Below are 10204 nucleotides of genomic sequence, written 5' to 3'. Positions count from 1 at the left end.
ACTATAACATAAACGATTTTCTTAATGATACCACAGACTGGCGAACACCCTCAGGCCTTTTAATTGTAAATGTTTATTGTACGATATCACATTGTAATCCATATTTTTATAAAAAAAAAGCGCGCTGAGTTTTTTGCGCCCGTTCTTCTCAGGTCTGAGGCAGTCTATTTTGAGCGGGTGGTGATAGTTTTTGACGTTCAATAAGTGATTTTGGATCATATTTTGCATAAAAATATTTGTATTTTTTGAATTTGATTTGAATGTGTACTATGTGTTCTTACAGTGGATATGTGTTCTTCCTGAACATCAGCAAGAATATATTATTGAGATGTAACAGTCAAAATGTTTATTCCTTTAAATTTTTCTCTTAATTACTATTTAGGTCCTAGCTCCTGTAAATAGAACGAATAGCCCTCTTCTGTAACACACATATGGTATTAATATCGGATGCATTGCTTCATTACAATATACACTAGGCACTCAGGAGTGCAAACCGTATTTTTTTTTCACAACTTATACATATCGTATTTGATTTAATTCTCGTCCATTGCTTGTGGTTCAGTAGACATTATGAGTTACAAGAGGCTTATGGCAGCTGAAGTGTGATACAAATGGTCTAGTTGATCAACTAACATCAGGGAGTCGAATTTACCTGTCGGTGTGTGCGCTGAGTGTAAAATTTCACTCGGATTATTTTTCTCTAACGCGCCAGAAGAAGTATATATAACTTTAAAACATACCTTGTATGTATAAAACGCTAACGTTTTGTAAGATTTTGTATCTGAAATTTTATAAGTTGATGTGAAACACCCTGTAGTAACAGCCCTGAATTAATAATAGACACATGCTTTAAAGGGACCGTTCATAAATATCGGAACCAATCAAATGAAAAACATGTCTAAGACAAGTCTTACCATGTCAGAAGACATCGCCGGCATACCAAGCTTCGATGAAATATTTCAACAAATCAAAATCAACTTTACCATCATAGGTATTCCTTTCGATGGAAAAGTTAAAATACGGTTTTACTTGTTAATATTGTGGCTCTCAATTGTAATATCTCAAGAACTCCTTTTCTTTGTATCAAAATTTTCAGCAGAGAACTTTCTAGAACTTACAAATCTTGCACCGTGTACTTGCATTGGATTATTGTCTATATTAAAAATTATATTTATTGGTATTAAGAGGAAGAATATCTTCGAGTTAACTAAAAGCCTTCAAGTTCTATACGAACATATTATTAACGGAGATAGTAACACGATACGCGTTAAATCCCAGTTTGTATTTCTTAAATACTTAATAAAGTATTTCTTTATTTTGAACGCTTTACTTATTACTGTTTATAATTTTTCATCGCCTATTATAATGCTCATTCATTACATGACGAAAAATAGAGTGCATTATTTATTTCCTTATGCGATAGTGGTGCCGTTTACAATTGACTCATGGTACAAGTGGTTGCTGATGTACTTACACTCCATAATTTGTGGTAAGATTTCTTCGTATCAACTATTTTTTTATTCAACATTTCTCTAATAAAGAGACAAAGTTAAATAAGCAACGTCATTTGTTATAAAGTCAAGTGTAAATGTATGTGTAATCAAGAGGTTACACGAACGAACAGAGGCATACGAAAGACCTTCCTTCTCTTGCAGTCGGCGCGCTACATTTTATGTGTCTATATTTTTCAGCGAATTCTTTAATATACTTCTCAACCAGGCCTGAGACAACGGTATCTGTAGGTGTGCGTTAATTTTATCAAGTTATATTGTTCTCGTTGCTCTTGAAATATGGTGTCGGTGACATATGCTGCAAATACCATGGGCGGCCCATCACACAAACACATGCATCGTATAGCTGCTTAAGATGGAAAATGCTCATCTGTACACAATCTCCTTACAGCATATAGTGCAAAACTTTAGCCATGTTGCTCGCAGAGGAGCAGACAACCTTGAGGGTTTGATCGTGACGGGGAATATACAGGGTAAAAGACCTAAAGGCCGTAGTTCACCAAGCAACAGAGCGAAGTCGATGGAGACAGCTCTTTGACCGTTTGAATATGACTCTCGATACTCAGTAATGAGGGAACGACTAAGAAGAAAGGAGACTGCCTGAATCTACTTAATGACATGTACCAACTAAACACAATATTTTTAATAAGCTTGGTAAATTCATTTATAAATCCAATAGAGAATAATGGACATTCAAGTTAATAATATTTCATTTTCCAGGATTTATTTGTGCTTTATATTTTACCACTATTGACGCTTTGTATTTCATTCTAACAACACATGTATGTTGTCAATTTATAATTTTGTGTGAGGAAATTAGGACCTTAACACCAGAAACAACGAATTCATTGCAAGAAATTATCAAAAAACACCAATTTATATTGAAGTAAGTTTATGACATTTTAATTAAATTATTTATATGTGAAATCCGTCTATATATTATGGGGGTTAACGAGATTTTGGTCGCCTGAAATAGATCGTCACCCATTTTTTCTCATACTTCTTCTCTCTCTCATACTTTTTCTCATGCTTCTTCTTAAATGCGATAAATTGGCGTTACCATGTTTATTTAAATAAATGAATACTATAAGTCAATTTTTATTACTACCATCTAGAAATCCGCATCAAGCTGTCACCGACACCATGCGATAGATTCCTGCTCATGCGATACCTATAGGATATTTGTGATTGTATTTTTCTGGTTGGTTATCCCACTCATAGGTGCGCGGAAGCGGTTGAGTCGTAGGAAGAGGCGTTGGTGGTTAGAATGGATAGAGAGGAAGCATTTGGTCAGCATTGACCCTCATTTTGAAGCTGGCTTCACAATAGTGATACAAAATCGGTCACTAGCTTTTTACCTGATCGGCGTATTAAGATTGATTGACTGCGCATGTTCTGACCTAAAACCCATAGACGCAGGTTTTCTTATAAAAATAAAGGACGAGACGAGCAGGACGTTCAACTGATGGTAATTGATACGCCCTGCCCATTACAATGCAGTGCCGCTCAGGATTCTTGAAAAACCCCAAAAATTCTGAGTGGCACTATAACTGCTCCTCACTTTGAGACATAAGATGTTAAGTCTCATTTGCCCAGACTGAAACATAGTAATGCTTACATATTACTGCTTCACGGCAGATATAGGCGCAGTTGTGGTACCCATAATCTAGCCGGCATCCTGTGAAAAGGAGCCTACCACTGGCGTCCTGCAAGGCTGCATTCTATCCCCTACACTGTTTCTTCTGCATATCAATGATATACTGCAAACTAGCGGCATTCGTTGTTATGCAGACGAGAAGATAGAGAATGTTTTTTATACCGCGGTTCAAATCTCTCCCAATAGCGTCGACGAGAACCGGAACACACTTGAATCTAAAATCGAGACTGTGCTAAGCAGAGGACTGTACCAGGTAAAATTTTGTGTTTTCACGTACCATTAAATAAATATTATATTTAATTTCAGACTCTCGCAAGACTTGAATGAAATCTTCACAGCTCCCAATTTGTTTAATGTTTTAGTTGGATCGGTGGAAATATGTGCTCTAGGCTTCATATTAACGGCAAGTATCAAATACTGTGCTTTGTCATCACACTGAGAAAGATATGATCTGCACATGATAATCTGTCATGAGAACTTTTGGAATTGAGACAAGCGTTTTTAATCGGCCAACTAAGATATTGCCAAATCAATCTCTAATCAAACCTTGATTTTAGTGCCAGTGTTGAGCAGGCTCTTCTTTAATGAATTTTATTGCTAATGCTACTCCGCTCGAGATCCGTTCCAAGGTGTCCATTTCATTATTTTATAACGCAGATTATATATATATTTTCCATATATGACGGGGGCAAATGGGCAACAGGTTCACGTGATGAGAAGTGGTGAAGCCGCCCATGGACATCCGCAACACTAGGGGTCAAGAGTTGCGTTGCTAGCCTTTAAGATGGGAGTATGCTCTATGCTTGAAGGTGGTTTAGGAAAAGGAGTCAAGAAGTTCTTCACAAAACGCCCAGTTGTAGAATGCCAGACGTCAACATGATGCGGGTGGATTTTGATGTAATGAAAGAGACTGCAGCCAGGTTGATACCATCATCCCGACTAACTCCTCTGATTATACATACAATATATCCTATAGATCCTCTACAGGATATATTGTATAAACAGAGAGAAAAGAATCAACCTGATCGGAGATGACTTGATCGTCGATGGTTCGAGCCACTCAAATGCATATGCGGTCAGAAGAAGCTGGAACAGTACTCCATTTGTGTCAAATGATAGCAGCGTTTAAAGTGAATATAATTACAAGAATATTGTGAAGACATAATATTATATTGTTTAAGATTGGAAGTTGGACACAAATACCCGGAGCATTATTGTTTCTGTCATCAGTTTTACTGCAAATCTTAATGATAAGTATTTTTGGGGAGAACTTAATACAAGAGGTATGCAGACTTTCTTACAATTACTAGTTTTGGAAACAGATGAATAAACTGCAAATAGTGCTTTTTAGGAGCTCCAATTTTGCCGTAAGTTGATTTTTGATAAAAAGTAAGAATGCGTTAGTATGTTGCCGGTAACTTACGAGTACATATTTAATGGAACAAAACAATTTTTGCTAGTTTACCTCGTCGCTTCTCATGTATTTCATTTATTCTGCGAACAAAGAGCCAGCAAAGGTAACTCCATGGTTAAGATATTCAATCATGACCTTTACCAATCTTTATCATCTCAGAAAAGAGAGCTCATGATTTTCCGGCCTTTTCGGTTATGTTCACTTCTTGGTCACCATAATGGTAAAGCCATATTATGTCTATGGCTATAAATCGAGATAAGAAATGTTCAGAATCTTCTTGCAACTAGAATGTTGAAACAATCTATTTTCAGTCTTATTTGTTTTTGTGCATTATAAACATTCTGGGAACCCAGTGTGAGGTAACTCTTTTCACCCCTTAGTGTTCTTGTTAAATGCTACACAAACCACTAGCCTAAATCCATAATTCTTCGGCTATCAAATGTACTGTGGCACAAAGAGCTACTAAAACCATTTTTCTACTTTTGTCACCATTTTTTGGGTCCCTACTACCGTTGTCGAGACCCGAACAAGTATCTATCTACATCTTTGGTGTATATTCTACCAAAACTTGTTTTGTCGCATAAACGTGCAACCTCGATGATAATGATAGTAATTTATTTGTTTCACAAAACAAAAGTACCTACTTATCCTAGTTTATAAGATATAAATGCAATAAATTATTTGACGACCTGTATAGCCGAGTGGTTAGCGATCCTACCTGCTAAGGTAGAGGTCCCGGGTTCGAATTCCGGTAGGTGCAAGCATTTATATTATGAATATGAATGTTTTTTTCCGAGTCATGGATTTTTATACGTATTTATGTATGTTTATATGTATTTATGTATGTTTAAGCAAATATATTGTATTAAATATATCGTTGTCTTGCAACCCATAACACAGGCTATATATGTCTAATTTGGGGCAAGATAATTTGTGTAAAAAGTGTGTAAATATTATTATTATAAGAATTTTACCAGCTGAAGCCGAACTAGGAAGAACTTGAATTTTACCTTACAGTGCCAATCCCCTCGAATCACATTAAATAATTTACAATGTTTTCATTTACATATCTAAAAATCATGATCTCAAAAAAAACTTATTAGAGTGAAAAGGTATTAATAAATCTACAGGTAAAATATATAAGTAAATAATGTCTTCAATTTATTAACTAATACAAATAAAATAGAGATAATATTTATTTTAACACTATTAGTAATTTTTCTGTATCTTCATAGGACATATTTTGAAGTGCTTCATGAAGAGCCTTCTTACAATTTATATAATTTAGGGGATAGATGTTATTGCGTTTAGTTTATTGTAAAGAAACGATCCCAGGAATACATAAAACTTTGATGTAAAACCAAAGTTTGGTTTTGTTTTTTGAGGGCAAACAATACTGATTATACTGAATAGATAAATACTTGCATACAACAAGAATGGCGGAAATTTTGCATGAAACAAATGGTACGAATTTCGTTCGTTCAGAAGCAACAAATTCTTAAAAAACATGAGTGATATGCATGTACATGTATTTCAACAAACTTTCATACTTTCTAATATTACTACAGATAAAACTTTCTGAGTTGTTCAAGTTATTTATACCTTTTTTTATTAATTATGATTTATTTATGACAATAAGGGACGAGACGAGCAGGAGGTTCAGCTGATGGTAATTGATACGCCCTGCCCATTACAATGCAGTGCTGCTCAAGATTGAAAAACCCAAAAATTCTGAGCGGCACTACAACTGCGCTTGTTACCTGGAGAGAAAAGATATCAAGTCTCATTTGTTCAGTAATTTTACTAGCTACGGCGCCCTTCAGACCGAAACACAGTAATGCTTACACATGACTGCTTCACGGCAGAAATAGGTGCCGTTGTGGTACCCATAATCTAGCCGTCATCCGGAGAAAAGGAGCCTCCCACTGGTACCTTCAATAAATATAAAGACTAGTTTTAACTTTTTACCTTAATCATTATATAATTTATTATTTATCAACAGAGCAGAAATATTGGCAGTTTAGCGTTCTCATGCAAATGGTACGATATGGATCAGAAATCGAAGAAGACCATATTGCTATTAATGCTAAGGTGATTTAAATATTATTTTGCATTAAAAATTTAATTATTTTCGTTGAGATTTAATCTATTTTTTAATTTATCCTAGGGCGAATAAGGCACAGACGCTGACCGCATATAAGTTTTCGATAATTTCATACGAAAGTTTTACAAAGGTAACTTTTTTTTTATCTATAGCTAATGATGCTGGTTATTATAAGTTTATGTACGTTCGGGCAAATGCGAGATGTAAGTAAAGAAAACACTCATTTTATATGCCAACCTTTGTTCGGACACAGAATAAAATAGTATTGTTCTCGGGCTCGCAGTGAGTTTCAAGAACAACTCCTGTCTAAAATCTGAAATACCTCGGGGGTCTCTAAATTACCTGAAACTGTACTTGATGGTAACTTGTAAGCTTCTTTCGGAATGCACTGAGGTGCTTTGTGCTAAGCCGTTTAAATGGTCTTTGAACTATTATTATCTATTACAGATACAACTATTTAATTATAAATGTACTAGCTGACCCGACAGACGTTGTTCTGTATATAATAAATAAAATAATATTTTTGTATGATTTTGTCAATAATATATCATAACATCAAAAATTACTTCGTAAAATATGCACCCTGCTGTCGTAATGAAATTGTTTCACAGCAGAACTGTCAAACCGTGCGTCAATAAATTCTCTCATAGAAATTATGTATGGACACATCAAAGGAAATACAAATTTGTTGTTTTTATTTAATTTAGCAGCATTTTCCTATTTATTCACCTTTTAAACCTTCTCTGGACTTCTACAAATAATTCAAGACCAAAATTTGCCAAAGCGGTCCAGCCGTTCTCGAGTTTTAGCGAGACTTATTAACAGCAATTAATTTTTATATATATAGATAGCAGCATTTTCTATTTATTCACATTTTAAACTTTCTCTGGACTTCTACAAATAATTCAAGACCAAAATTAGCCAAATCGGTCCAGCCGTTCTCGAGTTTTAGCGAGACTAATTAACAGCAATTCATTTATATATATATATATATATATATATATATATATATATATATATAGATTTATTGATTCATTTCGTTAAAATTACACCATTCCTCTTGCAACACGAGAGTTTGTTACGCTTTGATTATAATTATAAAAATATAATTAAAATGTTTATTTTATCAAAATATTGAAGACAAAAAACGGGTTGCACTTTGGGAGTGCCGGCAGAAGTATAACATTAACGTTGGAAATAATTAGGCACAAATGGCTGTATTTATCAGTATAAAAGTACTAGAATTTATATGGTTAAATACAATATTAATTTATTGTGCTATCGTACACAAAAATGGCAATTTATATTACATAAATTTAACACTTCAGAAGTATTACAATTATTTTACATTAAAAAGTTTATCTTTCAGAAAAATATCGTATATTTTATATACATATTTCTTTCATCCATAATTTCAACGACTATCTTACGAATTTTCGATCAAGCCACGTGTCCTGACACGAGTTTACCATTTTTTAACCATCCCAAGAAAAGTGTTCAACGCCGCTAAAGAAATTTTCAATTCAAAAAAATTTCACGGCTGAGATTCGATCCCTCGACCTCGCGGTGTTTCGGCTTTGCAATCACAATGAAATCTTCAACCGATTTGTTCCTGTTTCGCCCCTGGGTTTCGTCCCATATTCCTGTTTCGTCCCACGTTGAATTTTATTTCACTTTTTTAAATGTTATTTTGGTACATCTAGAAAAAAAATTGAATTACAACAATATTCTAGATTTATATAAGAGCAATAGTTTACCCGAGACCAAACGATGGCATGAAAGGAGTTCATAAACCTATTACAGGACATTATGTTCTTGCCGATTGCGGTACAGCTATCTTAGGTTGTCTCAAAAGTAGCACGATAAAACTTGCCACAAAAATATCATAAACGGACCAAGTACATAGGTAGATAAAAGTTAGGATTTTAAGCATAAATAAGATTGTATAATCATCATATTAATATGAAGAATATGTATTAATAAATCACATTTCCAATCACAGATGGGTCTATTATGTTCTATCAACAATTTAAATTTATCATCCTAATATAGACGGCTATACAAGTAAAAAAATCACAATCTAAATCACAGATCAGTAACATAAATTATTAGGTTTTAAAATATAAAGTAGGTAAATAATAATCACAGATCAGTTACATTAATAATTAGGATTTCTTGTATTGAGTACTAACTTGTTGAGTTCATTGGTAATATTTAAAAATAAGTTTTTACCAATATTGCCTGTATATGTATGTTCTAAAACACATAAATTACTATCTGAGGCGAATAAAGAACAAAAAGTGGGACAAATCAAGAATAAAATAATAAATTATTAATTATTCTTATTTTCGAGACGAAACAGCAATAAAATCTGGGTCGAAAAAAAGAATTTTTTGTGTGGGGCGAAACTTTGCGGGGCGAAACAGGAACAAATCATTCAACCACTGGTCCAATAACCGAATGATAATTAGTTAGAAGTATAAATCTTACGCCCATAATTTCAACGACTGTCGTACGAATTTTCGATCAGGCCACGTGTCCTGACGCGAGTTTTACTTTTTATACCCATCCCAAGAAAATGGCTGAACGCCGCTAAAGAAGTTTTCACTTCAAAAGAAATGGATAGTATATTCTCTCCTATTTAATTTAATATTAATAGTATATTTTTATAATTATGCTACTAACTACCGGCTCGGTCCTCGTACTCTCGTGCCGGCACTTACTGTTCTAGTAACAAACCTCATTTTCAATGTAATTCTATGGGAAATGTTTGAACCTTAAGGCTGGGGACCGAGCCAATGATCTTGAGGAATCGAGCGGAGCTAGGTTACCTCTCTCAAACAAGATCACCATAGTTTTAATTCATAATATGAAGCATTTTTAATTTATTACAAATATAATACAATTTTCTTTTTAAAAATTACAAAACTATGTCATGTTTAATAGTATTGGTAAACAGTAAGAGATTTTTCATACAATTTGTAAATGTTATTGTAAATGTTATGTTATAGATTAAATGTTTAAAATGGCTCCAGCTGTAAAAGTTAGGGGAACTTTGGTGATTCTTTTCGATATATCTATTAAAGATAGAAATGTAAAGAAAAATTTTTTTTTTCTCTCATATTCTTAACTATTAATTCTATTTCAGATTATAAGTACATCGTGGTCGTATTTCACAATATTGAGAACTATTTACAAGTCATCGGACGCTGAACCAAATTGATTGAATATGATAAGTTTGCATATTAGTTGTGATGTTAGAGATATTATTCTTATATGCACTTATTTCATTGTTTTTAATATTGTTTTCAATTGGATGACTGTTAATAAATAAATAAATCACTCTGCTCAGATATTTATTTAATATTTATTAAGCAAAAACAACAACTAAAAATGCGCATCATATAAGAAAGACGTGGAAACTTCGTAATATACGAGGCTTGTTATATATTTTTCTAATTATTCTACATTCATAAAGTACCTCACCTCACCTCACCTCACCTCACCTCACCTCACCT

At 33.7% G+C, this 10204-nt stretch overlaps 1 protein-coding gene across 1 annotated transcript; it reads left to right on the top strand.

Annotated features, from left to right (window-relative positions):
• Positions 1-915: 915 nt before the first annotated feature.
• On the top strand, positions 916-9909 carry LOC126975553 (putative odorant receptor 85d). Its single transcript, XM_050823482.1, has 7 exons — positions 916-1489; positions 2232-2397; positions 3475-3571; positions 4350-4451; positions 6585-6673; positions 6750-6816; positions 9835-9909. The coding sequence occupies exons 1-7, from the start codon at positions 916-918 to the stop codon at positions 9907-9909; spliced, it is 1170 nt and encodes a 389-aa protein (XP_050679439.1).
• The last annotated feature ends 295 nt before the right edge of the window (positions 9910-10204 follow it).

This window comes from Leptidea sinapis, chromosome 36 (genome assembly GCF_905404315.1).
Source record: "Leptidea sinapis chromosome 36, ilLepSina1.1, whole genome shotgun sequence".
Lineage (NCBI taxonomy): Eukaryota > Metazoa > Arthropoda > Insecta > Lepidoptera > Pieridae > Leptidea > Leptidea sinapis.
The sequence above is the reverse complement of the archived record's forward strand: the minus strand, read 5'-3'. Positions and strand labels throughout refer to the sequence as shown.

What these genes read in the sequence shown, in the direction of transcription:
- LOC126975553 (XM_050823482.1), top strand. Translation starts at nt 916, where the DNA reads ATGTCAGAAGACATCGCCGGCATACCAAGCTTCGATGAAATATTTCAA. An exon ending in CTCTAGGCTTCATATTAACG is followed by an intron (nt 3,572 to 4,349) that starts GCAAGTATCAAA and finishes ATATTGTTTAAG; the next exon opens with ATTGGAAGTTGGACACAAAT. An exon ending in ATATTGCTATTAATGCTAAG is followed by an intron (nt 6,674 to 6,749) that starts GTGATTTAAATA and finishes AATTTATCCTAG; the next exon opens with GGCGAATAAGGCACAGACGC.